The sequence below is a fragment of the Tyto alba genome, unplaced genomic scaffold (assembly GCF_018691265.1).
Source record: "Tyto alba isolate M040663 unplaced genomic scaffold, T.alba_DEE_v4.0 Super-Scaffold_38, whole genome shotgun sequence".
Classification (NCBI taxonomy): Eukaryota; Metazoa; Chordata; class Aves; order Strigiformes; family Tytonidae; genus Tyto; species Tyto alba.
Window position 1 is genome coordinate 3,394,970 of NW_024881313.1, and position 25,408 is coordinate 3,420,377.

The following is a 25,408-nucleotide window of genomic DNA, read 5'->3' on the forward strand; positions in this document are numbered from 1 at the left end:
CCCTAAGGGAGCAAATAAACTCTCTTGAGGCTGTAGCATTTGGTGGCTGGTTTTTTTATGCATTTCTCCGGCAGGCTACGTATGGCTGCGTGTTCACTCCCATGTTTTATGTTACATAGAAGCTGCTTGCCCTGGATATGAAAGAGTTGTGTCAGGAGCTCCAGATAATACAGTCTTCCTCTCTGCCCGAACTGCATTGCCCTGCAGGGCCTCCTGGCCCCCAGGTGAGTGATGCATTTGTGATTAAACCACATCATTCTCCCACTTACTCCAAGGTCCTTACAAAGCTGTAAGACATCTGCATATGCTTTTTACCATTCAATAAACGTACCAAGCTCTGGCTTAATTTCATTTTGATATGACTATATATAGACCACATAGGTTTTTTACCCTATGTTCTCATGCCTGCCTTGCATGCTCCAGTCATTGTCAAGTGTACCCTTCATTTTTGTGGAGTTTTACAGTGTGTAGTACCCATCAAAAATCCTAGAGGTGCCATCTCTTCCCTCAGATGCTCTGTGTTAGTTTTTTCTTTGCTTTAGACTCTGTTGTCCTTTATGTGAGGGAAAGAGCCCATGGAATGGATGCACAAGTGATGCAGTGAACTTGGATGTTAGTGGAATACATCCCTGAGAAGGGAAACACCTACAGTAAACAGCAGAGACAAGTAGGGGCTTCAGGAGGGCTGTGGGATGGGATTCAGGAGATGTGAGCCTCTCCTAGCTTGACCTGCAACATCTCTGCCTCTGACTTGCTGGGTAGCCTTGGGCCAGTCTTTTCGACCTCCCGTTTCATTTTCTACAACTTGTACATTCAGAAATCTTCTGATGGAGATCAGCAATCTTCTGAGGAAATGGTCCACCTGCAGTCACAAAAAACACAGGTTTTTGTGAACATCTATGTTGTGTGGAGAAGATCACCCATCTACCTTTCTATTCCAGTTCATTCCCTCCAAAATAAAATTAAAGTTTTAATGGAGAGGTACTTCCAGATCCTCCTGGTGCACAAGCAGTCTTGATCTATGTGCTGTGCCTGGTGCTTTGGGACAGTGATCTTCCTCGAGGCTCCTGGGTACCGGTTTTATTATAATACAGCTAATAGCAGACATGGCACAGAACATTTGCTGCAGAAAAACTGTGACTGAGGCTTTGGAAGCCTGAGAAGTTAGCAAGCACCCAAACACTATTTTAAAAGTATGGACAATACATCACAGTAAAGGTTCAGTTATGTGGCAAAATAGCTTTATTTATTTAGTTCTGATTATTTAGAAGCCAATAATTTAGAAGGTATTTGTATATAGTCTAGAGGTTGCACCATGAAAGCCATAAAGTCTTGTTTTATGAACCTTGACTTTATTTTTCTGCCATTTTGTCTTTGCTGAGATGCAGGATGAGGCAGATTAATTTAGCATGTGAACGATGAGGTGTAGAGAGAAGCGATGGGAAGCATTTGTCCTGTCCTGTATTGAAAAAAGTCTTCTCTGCATTATGAAACAGCCTGGTAGTGTGGTTGGCCACAATCCAGAGTTGCAGTACGTGTGAAAGAAGCGGTTGTTATTTCAGTCTTTGCCAGACTGTCTTTTTTTAAAAAAAAATCCTCTTAATACTCTCTATGACTTAAATTGGAAGAACAGTAATATTAATTCCATTGTTCTACAATGTCCATTGCTAAAAATAATATTAATCTTGCAATCAAATGATCTTCCATCCCTCCAAGAACATTTTTGAACAGAGTAGGCTGGTGGACTTTATTGGCAGACAGTAGGGTGGGTATAACATGGCTTCGGAATTTTTAATTAGAAATTACAGGGCTGTGTCTTGTAATGGGACATTGTTAGAGGCAGCAGTCTGCTGGGCAATACTTTTATGACAATGGACACCTGAAAAGAAATGCTCTCATTATAAAAAAAATTATCTAAGAAGTATTTCTGAATTCTTTTCTGCTTTAGCTTGTATGACTTTCAAAGGAACTGTAAAAGCTCAAACCGCTGACTCAGAGCTGAATTTTAACACTCTTTCATAATAAAGAGAATTATATTTGTAATGATATAACTCAGAGTATAATTGCTTGCATGTGTAACATAAGATAAAATTATAGAAATAAAATTTGGCTCTGACTCTAATAGGGTGCCTTCTGATTTACACTATTGAAAACCTCAAATAACTCTACTGATAAAAATGGTTGGAGTAATTTGCATTTGGGGGTATACTTTGCTCCTGTTCATGTACAATTTCCATCATGTTTTGGACAGTATAAGGCAGCCAGGATCCAAACCTGGAATGAGTGATCTGTACAGTAAATCTGATGCTCCTCTGATGTGGGCTCATGGGAGTTTTTTCTCCAGTCACTCAAAAATAAAAGGTGGTCTGTGAACTGAAGCATTCTAGAAACAAAACTCTTTTTCTGATCTTTTTTTTTTTTTTTTTTTCTGAGATGGGGTTCAAGGTCTTCCTGGATTAAGGAGTTTCCTGAAGGGAGAATCAGCCTCATTTGAGAGAGAGAAATATCTTCAGGATTCAGAGGTGGTGGCAATCTTCTATGTCCATTCCACACCGCAGAGCCCATCGCACAGTTTAGTGCCACTTCCCGTACCCCCCCTTTGGCTGACCTCCTTTGCCAGCTGAGGCCGTGTCTCCGTGTCCTCCTTGTCACTGATTCTTCGGAACTCAAATAACTTCTCATCTTTCCTTTGCCCCAAGTCTTTTTTCCTGCGAGTTTTCTTCCTCTAGAACACTGTTCCCAGGTGACACCTACAGGACCTAGACTGGAGGGGAGACAACCACCAGCGCCTCCCTACTAATTCAGTTTAGTAATAGCATTCATTTTTCTTCCTAGGGTCCACGAGGAATTCCTGGTATAATGGGACCAAAAGGGGAGAAAGTAAGTGTCTGTTCTTAGGAAGTTTGGTATGTGTTTCAGGGGCAAAGAAAGGAATGGGGGGAGGTGTTAATTTTTTTTCCTTGTCTCTTTAGTAAATGGTGGGCCTTATGGATGTGGGGATTTGCTTTAATTTGAATGTAAAGCTGTGAATTGGTCTGAAGCTGTAATTTAAAGCTTCATCTTTCAGTGTTCACTTTCAGTCCTGAAATAAAAAAAAAAAAAAATGTTTTTCTGATCTTTTTTTTTTATGGCTTCTCATGATAGCTGCCTCTGTCTAGAGTATGTGTTAAGAAAGCAGCTCAAGTGCAAAAGTCAGTGACCTTATTGATCCAAAAGCCTTTGACCACCCTGTCCCTCTGGGAGGGCGTGAGAAGCAGAGCTCCCCCATGCAGTGTCAATTGTACAGATCAGCTCAGACATTAAAACTGGCCTAGATGTTGACTTACGGCTTCAGATCTGCAAAACATTTCCTCTGTGATTGTGCTTAAAGAGCCTTATACCTGAAGCTGAGCACGTAATTAATTGCTTTGCTATGCAAGGCAACGACTGTAGCTTTAGGGCTGAGAACACAGGAGAGACCAAGGAGCTCTGTTAAAGTAATTCTTCTCATTTTACCTCTGGAAGCAAAGTCTTGAACACAAAGATATTCCCTATTTTTTTTTTTTTTTAATATAAATGCATTGACTAATGAGACACTGTGCTTGCGTGTTGCATATGAGACTAATATATTCCTTTCTCTGGCAGGGGGAGATTGGCCGGCCAGGAAGAAAGGTATGTACAAAGATGCTGTCTCAGAAACCCACTTAATATTTGACACATAGCAGCTGTCAGAGAGGGGTGCAGGCAATAGCTAAATAAAAATTAGCTAATGTTGAAGTTAAACTTGTTTGTTCTGCTTCCCCTTGTATCCAGGGTGGGTGGTAGGGAGCTCTGGGTGCTGGGCCCTCTGGCTTGGAAAGCTGTCCCAGCTGGTTTGAATTTGACAAATTCCCTCGGTAAGAGCATGTGGCTCCAGCCAGGCAATTAAAACAGAGTGGAAAATTACCTGAACAATGTCTCTATGGACAGGGAAAGCAGATTATAGGAGTTATCATAAAAGGTGTATTAAAAAAAGCCCAACACAAAAATCAAACTTTTGACTCCTCCAAAGTCTAAACAAAGCTCAGCCAAATACCCCCTAAGCAGGAATAACCATTAATGATTACACTTAGAGAGTTTTGGCACAAATGCAATATGCTGACTACAATCCTATGCTTGGTGACATATGATCCATGATATATTGTCAAAAATATGTGCCTCTACGTGTGATGAAACAGAATACGCTATCTCAGTCACTAAGTACCTTCACTTAATGTAATTAACTTTAAAAGAAGACAGAAATGCAGGATGAAATCAGAGATATGCAGGGGGTAGTCACTAACCAGGAAAAGAAGTACCTTCTAATAATATACCAAGGATTTTAACACCCTTCTAATAATATATAAAGGATTTTAACATCAGTTACCAATCAGCAATTCAAATAAATTCAAAACACATTTAATCTAAATTGCAAATGCCCTACAGTAAACAGAATTATTACTTATATAAATTCAAGTGTTCAAAACAGTAATGTCTTGGAGAGATTCACCCACCAACCTACAAGGGAGTGCAAACCTTAAACACATTACATCTGTACTTACTCTTCTGACAAAAACTAGTAGGTCTCAGAAGAGAAGGTGCTCGGGTTGGAAATAAAGCAATATAACTCTTGCTAAAAGCTGTCTTGCTCACAGGAGGTCACTGTTAGCCCCAAATGTCATGATGACGTTTCAAAGATCGTATTGTCAAGTGGTGTAAAGCAGTGGAATAGCACTAACGTGCACCATTTTAGGAGATACTCAAAGAGTGATTTACAGGCAGTAATTGAAATAGATAAACAATTTTATGTATGCAATTATTGCTAGTCACATAGTAGCTAATAAAGAACAATTATAGCTAGTAGTATGAGAATGTCCAGAATAAGAATAATAGTAAATAAAAATAAGCATGTCTTAGTTAAAGATTTGGTTCTGTTTTTAATGTCAATTGGATTCATGCTGATATAATTACATGCAGGTCTTTTTGATTTACATTATATTATTAAATATAAAGGTGATTTAAATTATTGATACTGGGGTTTTAGGATGATTATTTTGACTGCATGTAGCTGATCTACTTATCTGAATCAGTATAACCTGGTATTTCTCTGAGCCCACACTTCCTCCAGTAGCATCATCACGAACTGTATTATGAATATCATATTTTTTTATATTAAAAACAAGGTAAAGAAGCATTTGCAGGTCTTTTCCTGAAAAGACTTTATTCCTCCATGTCTCCTGTCTGCAGTGGAGGCCTGGGTGTAGGAATAATGTTACATGAATCATCGTAATTGATGTTTTCTGTTCAAGGGTAGACCAGGTCCCCCGGGCGTCCCTGGGATGCCAGGACCAGTAGGATGGCCTGGACCTGTGGGACCGAAGGTAAGACTAAAATTCACATGGAATAACCTGTTCAACATCGCAATCTGAACAGAACGATTGTCTCGGGGAATGTCTAAACCACTGTCTGCTGAAGGCGGGGAAGCTGCAGCAGTGCAAGGATACTCTGTGCTTGTCCCGTTTCTTACGCTGCTCTGCAAAGACCTGCCCAGTCTAGGGTTGGGTTACTCCACCGTCAGTCTAGCCCCTTCAGTAGCACTTCTTATGCTGATTAAAATATGTCAAAGAGAAAGTGAAAATCAATCTAAAGAAGACCACTGGTGTCTCACAATCACAAGGGCCGGTGTTTCAAAACAGATCATCATCTCTATAACTGTTCTTTATGATGATCTCTTTGCCTGCATGTGTACTTCTTGGCAGCGTAACTGTGTGCCCGTGTGATCAGAGGGAAGATACCAGGTTGGTGTCAGGGGAAAGAGGTTACAAACCACGAGGACCGCTGATCACATCTTTGAAGTTCATTCCCATACAAACATTCATTCCTGTGATTTTTAATAACCAACAGCAGAAGAAATGACAGGACACAGTTTGCTGGTGCAGAGTGGTTGCTTCATCTGCATTTATTATAAAAACGCTGCAGGACAGTCCTTTACTTAGTATTATCTCATACAAAAGGTATACAGCTCTTCACAGGAGCCACAATATATGGAGTTTCTACTGGGATTTTTGAGATAACTTGCTTTTCTTCAACCCAATATGCATCGAGCAAAAGGACTGCACACAATGTTTAGTTTGAAGCTGCGTTTTCCAGTAAATCTTTGACTCTTCATTTGCTCCATGAAGGTTGGTGCCCCCCACCTCAGAGGACGTGATGCAGTAGCTCTTGCTGCTGCAAGAATAGTAGATGACTTCTGAATTCAAGCCACATCTGGGAAGCAGACCTGCAAGATCTTCACAGCTATGTTAGATGAAGAACATCGTATTATAGTATGTGGAAATGTAGGCAAGCAACAAGAGAGTATGTACTTAAAAGGAACCAGTGTTCACTTTGAACTGTGAGATGGGAAATGGTGTTCCCCCCCCCAAACACATTGTGTGCTATGATTTCCCACAGAGTAGTCAGAAAACTCAAGCACTTGGCCTTTTCCTTAGAAGCTCCAGTTTTATTTGTGAAGCTTTCCTAATATTGATTTTATCTCCTCTTTGTTATGCTTTTTTCATTACAGTCCTCACATTCAGTAGTAATACTTTCTCCTATACTTTGGCTGCAAGTCCTACTTGCTGTTTGATTCCAATTCTTCTGCTTTTATTGTCTTCTCTGATACCTGTCTCGTCTGTTCTTTAGATGGGTTCACACTTCCATTCCTTCTGGTCTTTATAAATTTTGGTTTCCTGCCTGTCGGTGGAGGCTCCAGTCAAATAGAGGCTGGCAGATCTCTGTGCTCACTTCAATTGGTTGTGTTTTTCTTTTCTTTCTCTTCTTCTCATCTCTGGTCTTCCCAAACTCCTGATACTCATCTTCACTATAGTAATTTGCTGCATCCTCTTCTTGCTGTAAATCTCCAGTAAGCTGCTCTTTGGTTTTTGTGTTTTGTTTGTTGGGGTTTTTTGGGGGGGGGTTGGGGGTGTTAGGGGTTTTTTTTGGTTGTTTTGTTTTGTTTTGTTTTGTTTTCTCATTCCCATCTCTGTGCCTTCTTTTTCTTCAGCTGGGTCTCCTGACTTGCCTCCTCTTTCTTTGACACAGCCTTGGTCCAATCCTTATTTCTTCCACTTTGTTTCTTCAAGTCTTTTCTGAACTTCTGCTGGGGCAGCAGCCAATGTGAAAATCCTCTCCATTTCTAGGACAATGAAAGCCAAAGGAGAATGAGAGGCAACTGTATTCTGTTGGTAGCACTGCTACATGTCTGCGGGGACTACCTCTGTGTTTCACACTAGATATAATTAGCCGACAGCAGCCAGAGATGTTGTTGTAAAGCCTTTACATGATTTACTGTCTCCTAACCACTGTAAAGCACATGATGTCTCAGAACTACGATAAAAGTAGTCACTATGCCTCTTCAAGCCATGAAGGCTTGCAGCAAAATACCTTCCTTTTCTGCAACTCAGTGGAAATAATGCTGGGTCCAGACAAGGCACCTTCATGCAGAAAAAGGATGCCCTGCTGCTGCTAATTTTCTTGCACATCCTTTAATAGCATCTGGCAAAACTGAAGCACAAGTTATGCGCCCAAGAAAATACAAATAGAAGAATAAGATAACATATGAGGACCGAGGCAGAATGCAATTGCAATATAGACCTCGGACTACAGTGCTACACCAAGGTCAGGCTTGTCTCAACTATTTGACATAAAACCTGAACCACTAAACTGTCAAACATTCAAATATGACCTCATCAGAGAGCCACAATCAATAACTCTCTTTATTGACCCCTTTAGGGTGAAAAGGGAGAGTTGGGTGTGATGGGATTGCCAGGTACAAGAGGACCAATGGGCTCCAAGGTTTGTTAACCAAACACTGCGTTTTCAGACATTGGTTTCTAATGCTCTGCTGACAGCTGCTTCCCCCATGAATCTGCTGGAAAGCATTTATGAAGATATACCTTTTCTAATACAGCTAAAAAGATATGTTCTTCTTCAAGCAAGAGTATGTTTTCTGGCTGGGCTTGGCTGTGTTTTTTGGCTTTTCATAAAAATGCTTTGGTATAAATTATTGTAATGCAAAAAAATATTTTAAAGGCAAAACTCATATATAATTTTATCCTACTCGAAAACTGGAGTTATTAAGTATACCTGCAGCATTAAATCATGACTGCGATGTTTTCTACCCACCTCATAAGACTGTGGAGATCATTTTGGTCCTCTACTAAAAATATGCGTATGTACTGACAGTTGGATAGTAAGCACAATTTAGTCTGGATATTCTAGTATCTGCACATCATTATTTATAGCATAGCCTCTGCATTTACAAATTTAAATCACAACATTTTAAGGTACTTGAAAAAAATTACATAATCAGTTTATTCAAATAAAGAACTAGAAAGAAGAACTGAAGGCTGTTTGTTGTATGTTTCTTAAAGAGAAACTCAGTTTTATAATAATCTTCACATTAGAAGATTATATAAGTATAATTTAAGGATGTTCCACAGAAAGGAAAGAAAAAAAAAAAAAACAGAAGAGGAAGATTATTACTAAAATTATTTTAGATTATTAATTGTGACATCCAATGCTTTATTCACTTTCTGTTACATTTTATTTCCCTTGTTTCAATTTTAAAGCAATATCAAACTTGCTGGCTTTACCTGGCTTTTTCACATTGGCTTTTGGGCTGCGTTGTCTTGCCTTTAATTCACATTTCATAGTTCTGTTTCAGTGCAATTTTAGAAGCTATAAATATTCATTTGCATTTACAAGTCGATGCAATTAACTGTTTGTGCTTCATTCTTTTTTTTTTCACTTTAAAGTTTGAAAGTCCGGCTTCTTGGGTGATCTTGAAAGCAAGAAGCATTAAAATATCTATCATTCCCTTTAGGGTTTTCCTGGAACTAGAGGAGAAAAGGTCAGTGTGACAATAGAATAATGTATACTTTAACAATTGGCAACAGTTGTGTAAAAAAAGTAATTGTAAAAATGAGACTGAATTTTGATGGAGCGAGGTCCCACTGAGAAATTAAAACAAACATTGAGAAGGAGCAGTCTTGTGGCTTGGGCTGGGATGCTGAAGAAGTGAGTTTTACAACTCGTCTTCTTGTGAACAAGTTACTACAGTGCATCTCACTACAGTTTCCCCATCTGTAGAATAGGTATAGTAATCCTTAATTGTTGGTCTGGTTTATTTAGGCTCTATACACTTTGGCACACAGACAGTTTGTGCTGTAAGTCCTTACAGTGGGACCTGAACTTGGATGAAGACAACTGGGGGAAAAAAAATCAAGTTTGGAAGTATTATGTCCAGGAAAGCATGTATTTAAAGTCATTATCTGGGGAGAATGAGTCCCTTTTCCTAGGAGCCTTACTCTTAATTCTGTAATAATATCAATTAAAATAATAAGGAAACATTTTAATGTATCTACCATATACCTCACTGAAGATATTACTGTATTCTGCGTGACTCCAAATAATGCCTCGTCTAGGAGAAATATTTTTTGTTTCTTCGGAAAATGGTACTAATTAAACTGCTGTCACCCTCTTATCTCTCTCCAGGGATCCAGAGGTGACAGGGGTGACAAAGGAGTCAAAGGAGACCAGGTAATTTTCTTTTCCAAAGGGCTGTGAGCTTTAGCTGAGCGTGCACGTGAGGACTAATGTACTAATAGCAAAAAAAAACCCAGAAGCAGTGTGAAGGAGCTTGGAGGCATCTTCGTGTGAGGGGAGGAGTGGCAAGGGAAGGCAGTGGTCCTTCCTGGTGGGCAGGCAGGGGGGCAGCCTCCGTGTCCGTGTGCCTCCCAGCCCCAGCGCAGTTGATGAGGAGGACAGGGGGATTGCCCTGGAGATAACCTCAGTCTCTCTCAGCCCGTGCAGTGCAGAACCACAGCAGCTTGCCAGAATGCTTTTAGCTGGTGACACAATAATGCTGGGAGAGGGAGAAAAGTGGGGTTCGTGGCTTGGGGGTTCTTTTAACTAAGAAAGGAAAAGTAAACTGCTTTTAATGTAAATGAAAAAATGCCATTGCCAAAGGCAGGCTCACAATTGGGATGTTCTTGCCAGAGGAGAGGAAGCAGGCAGTGGAGAATCAGACAGAGGAGTAGTGTTGTTGTACAAGGGGCTTTACAGTAAGATTTTGCTTAGAACTTTCCACCTACACATTCACCTGCAGTGCTAAATCACAGTGTGGGGTTTTTTAACTGGTATCACTACATGGAACTTGGGTTTTTTTCCTTCCAAGGAAGGTGCTGCTTTGACAAAGATGACTCCACATTTTTTGATGGTTTTTCTCATTTTACTTTATAGGGAGAAATAGGCTTGCCTGGAATGCTGGGACAAAAAGTAAGTGGGCGTGATGTGTTGGGGAGTTGTGTTAAATAGGGTTAATGAGTGGCTTCAGGGGTATCCTGGAAAGTATAAGACATCGAAGGTCTTGCTTGACTCAAAGACCAACACTTCTTGGACTTGATCAAATTCTTTAGGCTTTTTAGCTTAGGCAAAAACTCTGAGATTTAATTGTTTGCTGCTTCTCTTTTTTCCCCAGAATATTGTCTTAGTCATAATCTTCCTCCTGTTTAACATATTCAAACTTTTCATTATAGATTCACAACTGTCCTAATTGTTTGGGTTGTATTCACTTGAAGCTAATAAATATTTCCTTCTTGATACTGTGAATCACAATGGCACTACTATAAACAACAATGTTAACCCGGACCAGTTCTTATGTCATCGTTATTCTGTACTTGAAAAACAATCATAATTCAGATGTTGGCTTATGGATGGGAAGCAGAAAAGAGGATAATTTTATGACATAATCACATCTTATCTCTGAAATTAGGATAAGGAAATAGTGATTGCTTCTAAGGAGGCTAGAAGATGAGTGAATTCATCTCCCTTTCCCTGAGTTGATTTTATTACACATACAGCTTAACAGCAAAGCAAGGTATTGCCAAGGGGTCAGAGAGTTTTGCCAGCCTTGACCTCTCCAAGTCCCTGAGCATTTTTCTGATCTCTCCATATGACCTCCTTTTTAGGCAATTATTTTTCAGGGAAATGTGGGTAAATTGTAAGAGATGTTCTTCACTTTATTCATCTTTTAAAATATTTTATAGTCATTTTGGATTTCTAAGACAGAAATGCTGACAGCATTTTCTAGAGGAATAATGTGAATGAGAGCACTGTCCGTGTGCTGTCTTGTACAAGGCAGGTATAACCACGTACTTACATCCTGCTTCCTTCCCTCTGCACCCACCAAGGGAGAGATGGGCCCGAAGGGACAATCTGGAGTACCAGGACACAGAGGACCTATAGGAAGACCTGGAAAACGAGGCAAACAAGTAGGACCACAGTGTTTCCTCTTTCCGTGATTCGTGGCTTCTATGTGGTCGTCGCGTCCGACCCTGTGGTCTGTGCTCTTGTGGTATCATGCATTTTATCACACAGGGAGAGGACAGAAGCCTTGAAACACCTCACATGCATGCACAGGCTACACAGAAGTTAAAACTTCAGTTTTAGGGCTGGAGCCTTGTCTGTAACACTCATCTCCCTGTCCGTGCAGCATGGGGAAAGTTGTATTTTTCCTGGCTTAGTAACAAACTCATTACCAAGTAAACACTCATTGCTGGTAAACAACTTGAGCAGACCTTGAACACCTCCTTTGAATCCAAAGCAACACAGAGCCATGGTCCCAGCCCCACCTGATGGCTAGAGAGTCGGCATGAGGTCCAGGTCTCAGACATCATGGAATGTAACGCCGTGGTGCCCTACACTTTGTAGATCCCAACCCTGAAGCTGACTTAGGGACCAGGGCTGCTCGATTTACGGGCAGATTGCAATGGCAAGTGGGATATATCCAAAGTTCAGTACATTTAGGCCTGTCCAGGTGCCATCCTCTGCCTCTTGCAAAAACAAGTTTCTGGGATGAGCAAAGGAAGGTTTGTAGGAAACCACTGGCTTTCTGGGGCTCTGAATGAGGAAAGGATTGCTGTGAAAGCTATAAAAACTACTTCATCCTCAGCTCAGGGCCGAGAGGCAGTGTCAGCATCTTGCAAAGGAGGTCCCATTGCCTGTCCATAAATTTTCTCCCTGGCTCACCAATGCAAAGAGCTACATTAGTGCTAGCAAAACCACTGCCTGTGTGCACTGGCAGTAGCTATACACTAAGAATGGTATACTGTAATGGATTAAACTGGTATTTGGTCTATGGCAAGGAAAGCCACTGGACTGTACATCCAAACCTCAGTCCTGTATTACATTGTAATACACTCCTGGTTTCTAGCACATGCACTGTGTGTGCATCCAGTGTCCATTCAGGCTCTGTCCTTGCTGCCAGGCCCGCCTGGAAGATGTTTTCTGTCCACACCATCCCATTTGGTTGAGTCAGGCTTTGCCCAAGCCGAAATGTTGCTCAACACACATCAGCTTGAGGAGCCACAAGGCCTTGAAGATGTCTGATACACAGTGCAAAGAACCAAAGCACTGAAACACCTTCTCTGTTTCTCTCGTTTCCTCTGTTAACACTAAACCAAGATTGATTTGCTAGACTGGATATTTATATGGGGTTTCTCGCCATAGTACTGCATGCCAGAGACAGATTCTTCAGTTCCGAGAAAGGTCAGGAAGGCACATAGTGACCTTAAGAGATGGTAATCTTGTATGGAAGTTGTTCAGGAATGGGATGGTTGACAAATGATCCTTATTCAGAGCTCAAAATAATTACGCTGGCAGAGCTGTTTTTTCCGACTTTCAGATGAATTTTAAAGACAAGGAATTTTGTGTAAATTTGATATTGGCTCCTCCACTGTAGCATTTTCCAAGAAGGAGGTAGCAATATTGGTATAGTTACCTGTTCAAGTCACCAAATGGGCCTCTCTTTGTATTTACTTTAAGCAATTATATTGGGGGTACAAATGAGACCAGTTCCTCATGCTCTGAATTGTCACCTGCAGAATTTTTTTCTTTCCACTGACTAACAGGGAGAGGAATATGTTCTTGCTACACCGACATTAGTGTTAAGGTACCTCTGCTCAGATATGGGAGCCTGTAGATGCTGTGGCTAATGGGCCACAAATGAAAGTATTTCATTTGCCATCTGCTTATGCCCAGCATTGCAAACAGAGGCAGATGCCTGCTTCACTGTTGCTTTCATGTCACATTAGCTAATATCTGAAGTGAAAGAATAGCTAGTGGGGCTAAAATTAAAAGTTGGAGGTTAGGGAGAGAATAATAGGTCACCAAGTAAGGAAAGTTTGTGCGATGTAAGTCTGCTAGATGACCTAAAATAAGTATTTTTTGTGTGTCCTTGATTTGCTGTTTGGTGGGGTTTTTTGTAAATTCTGCTCATCTGTCCTGCCAAAGTAATATGCACATAATAGCTTTCCATAGCATAAGGCAAAGAGAAGATGCAGCACCTGCAGATCAACTTGAACTTAGTGGACTCCTTACTTGACCTTAGACATTTTGTCACATTACACAGCATCTTAATTAAAAAGTGATGACATAAGGCATGTCATAATTTAAGGCAACAATCAGTGTGACTGAAAGAACTGTATTTTGGCCCTGAATTAGGATTTCCAGGACCAAGGTGTAGCACACAAACCCCTTTCTGGTGCCCTGGAAGCCTTTTCAGCATTGATCTTCTACATGAAAACTGGGTTTCCCTCTCTGTAATTGGCGAACTAGCTATTTATTTTCTTCTTTTCTAATCTTTTGAAAAAACTTGAGAGTGGCATTTTAAGTCTCTGTGGGTCTGGCTGCTGCCTTTAAGTGCTGTAGCTGTCTGGCTGTTTGTTCAGCTGAGAGGATAGTTTCCATCAACATGGGGCTGTTTCCTGTGTCTTGATCCAGCTGGCATCCCTAGAAAAAAGCAGCTAAATTAGGAAGGTGTCACTTCCACTTCCATTTTGAGATACGTCTTGATCATGTCACTGACTTCTTCAGCTCTCCCCTACCCCTGAGGCAGGCTCTTCCTAAAAGGTGGCCAGGAGGTGGGAGTCACAAGTCACAGCCTCACTGTCCTCTAACTGAGACATAGCATCCAAAGCTTTGTAACTTGAGAATTGACCCTAAGGAGCAAGTTTCGGGTTTCATCTTGATAAAGAGGAATGACTTAGGGCTTTAGATAATGTTACTCTGAAAGAAAGGAGAGGAATATAAATGTTGTCCACAGGAAAATCTTCTCTGAATGCCATGGGTGCACATGAAAAGAAACAAGGCAAAAATATGTAATTGTTATGCCATTATTATTTAATCTATCTGTGCTAACCAAGAGAGCATTAAGCAATCATTCCTCCAAAGCAGGAGACACAGAAAACAGCTTATTTTCATGCAGTACATGTCCAACTGGTGCTGGCTTGCCTCTGACAGATTGCCCTTGTGTGGGGGAAAGAGATTTCCCACAGACTTCTTCGGGGCTACAAAATCCTGGTCTGCTAGTTCTATGTTGCACAATATAAGAAGGAATTAGGGATCAGCATCACTGACATTCACATAAATCCTGGAATGTTTTGATGGCACAGAGCTTACCTAATAGGATTAAACAAAGCAAATATTCAATTAGTCCTTTATGGGCCACGGCAAAATCAACCTTCCTCTATTGAAATGGTGCAAGTGACATTTAAACATATCCATGGGATACAACATATTATGTAATAACAGAATATTTTAGCATGTATTACTATTTATGCTTCATTACTCTGAAATTAGACATGCAACCACTTATCATGTGCCCATGAATGCACATTAACCTGGAATTACATCATCTTCAGGGAATTAATCCCCTTTGTCATTAAAAGAAAGCTTACATAGTACATATTTTTGTTATGTTAAATAATGTATGATGTTACATAAAAATCAAATCAGATATTTTAACTTTAAGCTATATAATACACTTCTGAAATATAAAGCTGAGAAATCCAAGCCTTGGAGAGTATACGAGCAGGAAGATAAACATAGTTATTTTTAATAAGTGTCACCATATTAAATTCAGGAGCAAAAATAGGAAGGTGAACAGTTCTAGGGTGAAACTTTCAAATACCTGAGGGTATGGCTGCACAAACAAGCTCTCAGGAGGCAAATTAGGGCTGCTTTTACAAAATATTAGCTATTGTATGGTAGCTGTGTGTAAGCTCATCTCTCACAGGTAATTTTACAGCGTTTTTGACTGAGTGATAAGGTATGAGGGACACCATTTGTCAGCATGGTGTTAGAAGCTAGCTTGCACTTTGTAAAGCCAAGCCCTTGCTTGCCTTGCAATGATTTGTTAACATAGCTACCTCCGTGGTGAAAGCCAAGGAGATACAGGAGTCCAGGCACCTAAAGTACTTCTGAAAACAGTGTGGGCCTCAAAGTCATTACTGCGATTCTGAAAGTCTGCACCCTAAGGCTGGGAAACGACACTGTGGAAGCCCTTGCCATCTCCTTAGTGAATTTGCTTTTTTTTCCCCCAGTGTGTGTTAGTGCAGTAACTAAGGATTTCCAGAGTCAGCTATTTCAGCACCACCAGCCCTTTCTTTCTGAGCTGCACTGACTTTTAGAGACCTACCAGGGGTAAAAAGGCATCCTTAAAGAAAGGTTATCAAATGATTGAAGTCAGAGCAGGGTGATACCTGACTCCACATAGAGCAAATCTCTGGGGCTGTTCACATTTAGGAGCAGAAGTCCTGCCTGGACATGCTTTTCTGTCTCCACGTAGAAGAGGACAGCACCTCTCCCCTGGGGTGGTGACAATGAAGCTCATGCTGCCTGCTTCTAGTGGCAAATGTCTTGGCTTCCTTGAAAGGGAAGCCAGTGCTAGCTGGAAGAGACTGTGTGGTATTAATAGTTTAGCAAATAAATGGATGTCTCCTCTCTCCTAGGGACTAAAGGGAGACATTGGACCTGCGGGTATCATGGGTCCACCTGGAAGGCCTGGTCCTTCTGGCCAGCCAGGTCCCCCTGGACCTTCAGGATCAGGTAAGCAGGAGATCAAGTGATCTCTTAAACAGTGTCCTTGCTCCCCAGCCCCTCCTGACTCATCACATACACCTACGTGTTCCCCTTCACAAAAAGTGCTGCAGGGCTTCATTTGCTTCTTCACTGACAGCAAGGAGAGGATTTCTCCGGAAGGATGGTCATGCCACCCTTGTCCATTATAATGACTCTACACCTTACTTTAAAGCCTACATTATGGCTTCTGATGTTTCAAATAAAACCAAAAACATGGCCTATGTGCTTCCTGTGGCACTTTGGTAGATGGGGATGATGAAAAGCCATCTAGCAGCCTTGGAGGGACTAGTTAATCTCTATCATAAAAGGGCTGCTGCTTCTCCAGATATCCTGGCTGTCGTGGTTTGAGCCTGGTCAGCAGCCAACCACCACGCAGCCACTCTCTCTCCCTTTTCTTCTGGCAATGAGAAGGGACAGAGAGCCAGGCTTGGGGTTAGAGATGGGACTGGGATGGGGAAAAATCCCCCTTTATGGGCATGAGCAAAAGGCAGACTCGTTAGGGGAAGAAAAAAAAAGAACATACATTTATTACAGACACTAACAACACGTATCAGAATAGGACAGTGAGAAGCATTGCCACATCTTGAGAACACCTTCCCCCCACCCCTCCCTTCTTCCCGGGCTCAGCTCTGCTCCCGATATCTCTACCTCCTCCCCCAGCAGCACAGGGGCAGGGAATGGGGGGTGCAGTCAGCGCTGCCACTTCTTCCATCTTTGGTGGGGGGAGCTTCTGGAACTTGTTCCCCCTGCTCCATCGTGGTCCCCCTCTCACAGGAGACAGTCCTCCACAAACTTTCTCCGACATGAGTCCCTCCCACAGGCTGCAGCGTTCCCCACACTGCTCTGTCGTGAGTCACCAACTTTCTCCGACTGGATTCTCTCCCACGGCTGCAGCCCTTCCCGAGCTGCTCCGGCGTGGGACACCCCCGCATGCTGCAATCCTCCCAGCGCTGAATTACAGCAGCGGGGCTGCCTTTTCCCACAAGACCCCGGCCTTCTTTAGGCACAGTCACCTTGATCATCCATGCCAAGCACAGGCCATAAATCAATGTCTGCTCCACCGTAGATCTCCATGGGTGGCAGGGGGGGCCACCCTGCCGTCTCACCACAGGATACAGGGGGGTCTCTGCTCCGGCACACCTCCCCCCTCCTTTCTTCCTCCGTTCCTCCACTGACCTTGGTGTTCACGCAGCTGCAGCAGCTCCTCCTCACCAGTCCCACTGCTCCTCACCACGTCCCTTCTTAAATACGTTATCGCAGAGGTGCAGCTGATTGGCTCAATTTCCCAAACAGAAGTGGAGCTGGCTTGGAGCTGGGGGAGCTTCGAGAAGCTTCTCACAGGGGGCCGCCCCGACAGTCCCCTCCCCTGCCACCAAAAAACCCCACCACTCACTCAACCCAGGACACTGGTTTACAGTGAAAGATCGTGATTTCTAATCAGCCAGAACATACTCACCCTGTGCAGCTCTGTAACAGAAAAACAGATGAGTCTCAAGTCACAATGGCATTAAGGAAAGAAGGGAAGAGAATGCAAGAGATAGGAGTCAGAGGGGAAAAAAAAGGCAGTGGAGAAAAACTGTCTCTTTAATTAAGTGCTGGAGATGTATGCTCACTGCAGTTGTGCATGTTGTAGAAATCACAAGAAAAGTCTTGTAACTGGTAATCATACAGCTTCAAAGCTATGCATGCACATGAACTCTGGGCAGCTTGTGGGACAAAGCATAGAAATGAAGGACAATACATGACCCACAATGGTCAGTGACAGCGAACCCTCAGGCAGGGTTTTCTCAACCCAGATATATACTAAAGTATCTGAAAAGAAAAGCAGACCCAGTTGGAAACCAGTTGTTGCTTCAAATGGACAACAGCTGCTTTTACTGCAGCCGATCTGTTCAATGTCCTCTTCAGTTTTGCTTTCCCTTTTTCTCCCCTTGCTTACATCAGTGGACAGGAGGTCTCTTCTTGTGGTGGTGTGGAAATGGTACATCTGTGAAGCTGGGGCATGCTTCAAGATCTTCACGTCTCCCATTATGAAACATGTATTTCATGTCTCCCATTATGAAACATCTTTGTCTTGAGTAAATTAGCTGGAAATTTTCAGAGGGCAGAATTTTCACCATGCCAATAGGAAGGCAGCCAGGATCTTGAGATTACTTTCTAAAGGCTTTATTCCATCCACAGAAAGTTTATGTGTCAGACTTGTTAATCTTTCTCCTCTAGAATATAAATTCTGATCCTAAAAGACTTTTCTGTAATGATGTCACTGCTTGCAGTATGAACATGTTGGCTCATAGTCTAATTCTCCAGAGTAGCACATCCTTGACAAAGTTTGAAAGTCAAAAGCAGTATTTAAAAAAAAATTTATTTGCAGGACTCCTGTGTTTCTAGCTGAGTTTACCTGTATAGAAACCTCTGAAATAGCATTGCTCAAGTGGTTGTACAAATGAACAAGTCCAACGCATGTTGGATGTATACAGGGACCGACTCTACTAAAACTGGTGTACAGGTGGTGTAGAGCAATCTGTGTGTTCATCATGTCCTGAATTTCTGTAGCTTCAAACAGGCTGACATTTGTTCAAGTAAATGGTCTTTCTCTGTAAAGTTGGTAGAAAAATTTTAAAAGCAATCTGAAATAATATGACTGTAGTACAAAACTTAAGTCTTTCTCCTGAAGTGCTGGAATTGGTGGTTCTGGTAATTCCTTTCCTCAGTTCCCAGTGGGAGATGTGCATATCTGAAAACTTAGGTAAATGCATATATCCACCTGACCTGTACTTTTTCCACTAAGGCTGTGTGTGTGTTTTCTGCATTAACTTCATCACAAGACAACCTGGTATCTTGCTTCCTAGGGCAATTTGCAATAGGACCAAAAGGGGAAAGAGGACTTCCAGGGCCTCCAGGGAGATGTCTCTGCAGATCCCCACAACATGTGAATAACCCACCATACGAGGAGTCTGTGTTTGGACACAGTTATCCAAAAGTCCCTGCGGTAAGCAGATTTTCTGAGAGAGCGTATGAGCGGTTCTTAAGTACTTTTATTGTAAGAGGTGGTCTACACACTAGTGTTTTGGATTTAACAGGGCAGACATCTGTATGTGGGCAATGTGTGGTTTCTAGTTTCCAAAATCTCTGAGATCCAGTTGGTGAAGAAGAATTTGGTCTCATAACTATTCTGTGTGATTGAGGTGCTGAAATGCAGCTCTTCCAAACCATCAGCAATGTAGCGGTGTTTAGAAACCTTTTTTCAAGCCTCTCTTCCGTCTCTTACTGTACATATATAATCTGTTCTTTTTATTTCAGTAAATTGAAATATATTTCAGATTGGTCAGTGAATGTAGCATCTCTTTCTTGCTTATCTTTTACATCTTCTTCTGCAAAGTCAGTGATTTCAGAATTGAGTGTTTGAGTCAAGCATTTTGCATATACGATAGACCTTTCTCCCAAAGCACAGACCCTCTACCTTGAACCAAAAGGAGTCTCCACAAACCATGGGAGTCAGACTTCTGAGCTCCTGTCTGTAGACATACACTTTATACAGCTCATTTCAATTTCTAGCCTTCTTGAAAGCATTTTTATGAGAAAATTGGACAAAGTACTTTATAGGAAGAGTCGTTCATGGAAAGTGACCTAGCAATTTTTAATCTCTGGTTTCCTTGGTCTTTCTAAGTACTGTTTCTGTACTTTTCCTTCTGCTGTGCCCTGCCTTACCGCTCTGTGCATTGGAGCACTTAATCAGCAGTGAAAATGCTACCTTGTGGCTGTGCACCAGCATAGCCCAGCCACTCCACTCGAGCAAGTGGGTATTGCTCCATGTCTGGTCGTCTCTGAATGACAATAAGCAGCAATTAGCTTTGTTAACTTTCCCAGCTGTCATGTTGTCAGAAAGCTGTTACAGTGCAGGAAAGGGCCATATTCACAACACTGTCCATTAAACTGGGTCATTGAACTCAATCTTTTGCATGAGTGCTGCAAGTCTTGCCAGCTGCTCTCTCATCCCTGCCTGTGTTGCATTATAAAAAAGACCCGTTGTTTTTAACACGTGATGATGAAAGAAGCAAGTGTATAAAAAAAGGTGCATATCACATCAGGCCGCATGGTTTTGCAAAAAAAAAAAAAAAAAACAATCATGTACTTCATGGCATGGAGAATTCAGAGGAAAAGGTATAAAGGCTCACAATATTCTGTGTGGGTCTTATCACCCTCCTGCATCGGGCACTGCCAGAGGAGGGGGGAGGTTAGGAAACAAAGTGCTGTTCTTCTGTCACTGGCTAAGATTCATTCCGGTTTTTAAATCTTTTGCAATTTCAAAGGCCAGTATTTGTAACAGAGAGTTTCAGAGAGCACAGATCTGCTATTGATTTCAAGAGAAATTAGAGCTCTGGGTCTGGGACTTGAGCTCCTGAACACAATTACAGATTCAGTTCTTTGCCGGCTTTCTATTTCTTTGCTTTCTTTCAAGCTGAAGGGATTTTTATTCAGTGCTCCTTTAATGAAATTGGCCTTTGTTGAGGGCTATGGGAATATTCTGCTATGTAAAAATTTCAGGGTAATTTGTTTTAAAAAGAGCCAATTCTGTTTATGCTGGTGGGAATCAGGCTCAGCCCTAAATCCATTTTGCTCAGAAGCACTCAATTTGCTTTTTCTTAATTCAAAAATGATTTGAATCTTGTTAAAATTAATTTGATTAAGCTGCTGAAGGAAGAGATTATTTCCTAATGCCCCTTACAGCCAATTTCAGTGACTGAGACATTAAAAAAAAAAAATGGTAAGAGAGGAGCTCGTCCTAATTTTTCCATTTTGAGCTAATTTTTTTCTGTTTAATTGAAGACTTGTATTTACACTAAAGTATGTATATACCAACAAACACGCATTTCAATGCCAATTAAATCTAAACAAATTACAAAGTAGTAAATGATAAGTGAAGGTTGCACTGAGCAATGCATTATTTGTTTCGTAGCTGTGACCGTACCTAAAAATTATAGGCAAACCCACAGAAAGCATTTATGCCCATATGGATTTTGCAATTGTTCCAGCATCTAACAATTTGAGCATCTGACAGTTTTTCTCAGCAATGATTGTGCACGAGTATTTGCATGATTATTACCCGTGGATGTGCATTTTGAAATAGGGACCATTGGAGCCACAGCTAGGTGCTCAGGGAAGACCTGAAAGGAAAGTTTCCTTTGGAAACTCGTGTCTCTTCTTACCAGTCACAAAGGAGCCTCTTATGGTCTGGCAGCCCATAGGTGTAAGTTCTCACACCATTCTGCTTCTGAAAACAACCAAACCTTTTTTTTCTGTGTAATTATCTATCTATTTGCAGATTTATATGTCAGTTGACAAAACTAGATTCCATGACAATCCAAAATATTTATTGAGAGGGTTACCAATCACCTTTTCTTCTGTGTCCCAGATTTTTGTGGTGAATAATCAAGAAGAGTTGGATCGGTTAAACACTGAAAATGCCTTAGCTTTTAGAAGAGATCAGAGATCTTTGTATTTCAAGGATACCTTTGGATGGCTCCCTATCCAGGTGAAAATATGACTGTGGTCTCAGAAAACTCGTGAGTGTATGTTTAATTTTTAAAAAACAGAACATACTTCTGTACTTAAGGTGTCATACAGAATCAATGAAGCAAATGGAGAAAAAGCTCGTTTTTGAGCACAGCCACAACTACAGAATTCTGTGATTTTTGTTCACAGAAGTCTTAATTTCTGAGGCACTAACTAATCAGTGTTGCAGGTTTTGCTAACCTCCCTGCGAACCAGGCTCCACGGGTGAAGAAACTGGGGCTGAGTTTGGGGAATTACGGTAGTAAAGAACATTTTTTACTTAATACAAAATAAGGCAAAACTCACCAGGGTACAAAGTTGCGGGAAACCATAAACCCTGCAAACCAAACCCATGTGTTTCCTCATTGCTTCAAGGAGCTAAGCTAAGTCCTGCCGAGATCAGCAGCAGGACCCTCCTTTTGTCCACTGGACTTTGAATCAGATTCTGTACAAACCCCGTGAACCACCGAGCAGCGGGATATGAAAACCCAGTCGTGGGCTCTGCCTCCCGCCGCTTGCTGCGAGCTGTTGGCTAGCCAGGCTGCTCGCGGTCCGGTTCGGTAAGCGCTGTGTGTTTGTTTGGCCAGCTCACCCCCTTCCATCCCGGGGATTACCGCGCTGAGGATGGCAGCACGTGCGGCGATGGGATCGTACAGGACGGGGAAGAGTGCGACGATGGCAATGCCGTTGTGACTGATGACTGCATAAGTAAGTTACAGCGCGTCAAGAGCACTCTCTTTCTACCAGGGAAGGTGCATTAATTGTTTCCGCGGGCTGCGCTGTTGTGTAAATCACACAAATATTTCGCTCAGGGGAGCTTGCGTGGTTTGTGGATCAAGTGCAGGCTTGGGGAGAGGCAGGCACAATGGCCACTGGGGCGAAATCTGAAGGTCTTTGTGCCTGTGGGTGCCACACACCAGCACAAGGCAGAGGTGATGCCAAGTTCTTCTCACGCACCCTCATCAAGGACCGTGTACCCCTCTGAGCGGGGATGTCCGCAGTCAGAGCCAAACCACCACCTTTCAGGGGCCTCATCCAGCAGCTGATTTATACACGCGCCTTCCCTGGGGGCTGCCCGATTTCTGGCCAAAAGGTGTAGCATACCTTTGCAGTGCACCACAAGACCCCTTAGGATAAGACACTGAAGCTGGCTGTTTCTGATAGTAAGCTAGATGCTGGGTCCAGTAAAACCACTTTGGATTTTGTTATTCACTTGTGTGGGGAAGGTGTCAACCCACTACCTTCACTACTAGGTTTATACAACATTTGATCCCTGTCTAGCCAAGCTTCTTCTGCCTTTCAGTTACTTTTACTGATTGGTTCCTTCCCCAGAGTGCACACCACCTACAGCTGACGCACAGCAGGTTTGGTGCTCTGCTGGTTCTAGCAAAAGGGATGCTTCACATTTCAAAGCAGGTATCAGCCAACACTGGAAGATATATTTTTTCTTTTTCATTTCTATACCACTCCATTTTTCAGCCTGACTTTGAAAATGAGGTGTATGCAGCCAAGCTCTGTGTGAGTTTGTCCATCCACCTGCCCATCACCACCCTTCCCTTTATAACTGAAGAATCCCAGCCAACTTCTCAGTGACAACAAGAAAGAGATTTCAAAGGCAATTCAGATGTAACATGTATAGGGAGACATATAAATAAATGCCCCTCTAAGCTTGCCTGACTGCAGAGTAACCCAGTGAGAGAGCATGAGCTCTCCAGGCTCCAAGCACGAGAAATGATTCAGTTAGAATTTGCAATCAACCGTGGGGAACAAGCATGCAGGAAAACAATGTTCATTAGTTCTGGTGCCTGCAAAACTGTACATTGTGTGTCTGGAGGCACATTGTGTTACCTTCTGCTATACCTTGTGCAAAGCTTCAGGTCGATCGGGGCCTTGCAGTACATGGACTTCTGACACTGATGTGACCCAAAGAGTTATCACCGAGTTACTTGAAAATGAGCACATTGTCATCATTCTGGTCCTGTGACTGAACCAAAAGTAAAAGGTTAACCGAATGTTAAGTGGATTTAGTTGTAAAATAGTCTTGTTTGTCTGAGAAGCACCGATTTCTAACAAACAGATCCTTGGTGCAGTTAATTAAAAATTTCTATTTGTAAATAACTCATTTTAACCCTTATAAACTCCCTGTTCTTGGATGTCCTTTCAATCCGTTGTCTAATAGTGTCTCCAAAAAGATGTCAAGGGGATTTTAGCTAAATGAATTCGTTCAAGTTATAAAGTCATACTCAAAAATTTGAAGACATCAAAAGCAAAGGCTAGTTGCTAAAATAGCAAACAAACCCACAAATTACTGCAGCCTACGTGCCAGTTCACTATGAAAAAAATGTTACAAGTCCCACTCACTCTCAAGCCAGTAGGAGTCAGAAGTGGGAAAAACACCATTTTGGCAATCATTACATACTTTTTTTTTTTTTGATAGACAGGCAATACATCTGCATAATTCTGTTCATATGTGGGAATTCACTGTAAAAATACATGGATACTGTACAATATTAAGTAAAGGTCTAGGTGGGGACTTTCAAACCACTTCATGACCTCAGAGTGTTTTTTTCAGATTGTGACCAACCCAAATCACTTATGTTAACTGTATCTTATGCTTCATTTGATTTGAGAGTAATTATCTATGGTAATAATAATTATTAGAATAAATGCTGTTGTAATTAGTGTTTCTGCAGTAATTATTTTAGTCATTATCCATCCTTTCCCTTGGTCATTTAAATTAGGATCAAAAAGGCATATTCTTTGAAGTGAAGAATATTGCTCCTCCTAAGACCGTCCTTACAGGGTGCCCTCCCCAAAATGCCTTGTTTTATACTTCACCTTTAAAAATCTACTTTCACTTACCTCATCTGACTCTTTTACATATGAAGTGCCTTGAAGGTATTTTTGTATTTGTTCACCAGGATGCCGCCGTGCTTACTGCGGAGATGGCTACAGACACGAGGGGGTTGAAGACTGTGATGGGAAGGATTTTGGATATTTGACATGTAAAACATATCTCCCTGGGTATGTATGAGCTGTCTTCACTTTGCTTTGTTGTTTTGTTTCGGTTGGTTGGTTTTTTGTTTTTCTTTTTTTTCTCTTTGCCATCTTTAAAACAGAAGAGTATTACCCACTTAAACCTTGTTCCACTGGGACCACTGCAGGTCGCGGGGGAGAAAGAGTTTATCAGATTATTTCTGCCTATCGTTGACTTTGAAGGCTAAATCTCATCTCTCAGTAAAGCACATACCTCTTACTGTACAAAATGAATGAAGGCCACATACACATCTGCATGCCCGTTGTTTGCAAAGATTTCTTCCTTTGGTGACATTGTCATTGCATTAATGACACATACCAAGAGTAGAGAAGGAAATGATCACACTGAAGGAAAAAAAAAAAAAATCCAAACCACAGCCTCCAACCGACCTCCTGTTGCCCTTAGCAGTTAATGGGTACTCTAGAAGTATCTTTGTTTCTGAATCAACCCGTCATCTCTGAGCCTTTACCAAAGACCGGGAAATTCACTCAACAACAGATGCAAATCCAGGCATCATTTCAAACATCTGCTTATCGTTGACTTGCCTTCTCTGCCTTTGTTTAAGCAGCTTCCTCTGGTCAGCATTTTGCCTCCAACAGCAGTACCTCTATTTAACTGTCAGGTATTGTTGCTGGCTAACAGGAAACATTTAATTTGCAAATGAAATTACGTGCAGAGCCCTCATCATTCATGGAAGAATAATGTGCTAATTGACAAGAATAAGAAACCACAGGATGTCTTTGTAAATCAAGTGCTGTGCTAATGCTTCCACTGCAATTGTTGGAGCACCCCTGGTGTAAGAGATTACTAAAATCATGATCAGCAAACCTGACAACCTGTAACATTTTACAGAGATCT

The 25,408-nt window shown here is 41.7% G+C and overlaps 1 protein-coding gene across 5 annotated transcripts in view; it reads left to right on the forward strand.

Annotated features, from left to right (window-relative positions):
• COLQ (collagen like tail subunit of asymmetric acetylcholinesterase) overlaps positions 1 to 25,408 on the forward strand; it is a 44,509-nt gene that overhangs the window by 15,066 nt on the left and 4,035 nt on the right. The window contains exons 3-16 of one of the 5 annotated variants that reach the window (XM_032991775.2): positions 120 to 224; positions 2,836 to 2,880; positions 3,625 to 3,651; positions 5,307 to 5,378; positions 7,771 to 7,833; positions 8,864 to 8,890; positions 9,535 to 9,579; positions 10,282 to 10,317; positions 11,232 to 11,312; positions 15,831 to 15,927; positions 18,810 to 18,949; positions 21,374 to 21,493; positions 22,101 to 22,221; positions 24,435 to 24,537. In XM_032991775.2, coding sequence (XP_032847666.2) covers positions 120 to 224; positions 2,836 to 2,880; positions 3,625 to 3,651; positions 5,307 to 5,378; positions 7,771 to 7,833; positions 8,864 to 8,890; positions 9,535 to 9,579; positions 10,282 to 10,317; positions 11,232 to 11,312; positions 15,831 to 15,927; positions 18,810 to 18,949; positions 21,374 to 21,493; positions 22,101 to 22,221; positions 24,435 to 24,537 — 1,082 coding nt within the window. The remainder of the gene's footprint in view (positions 1 to 119; positions 225 to 2,835; positions 2,881 to 3,624; positions 3,652 to 5,306; positions 5,379 to 7,770; positions 7,834 to 8,863; positions 8,891 to 9,534; positions 9,580 to 10,281; positions 10,318 to 11,231; positions 11,313 to 15,830; positions 15,928 to 18,809; positions 18,950 to 21,373; positions 21,494 to 22,100; positions 22,222 to 24,434; positions 24,538 to 25,408) is intronic. The other 4 variants (XM_032991776.2, XM_032991777.2, XM_032991778.2 and 1 more) reach the window with 4 other exon arrangements.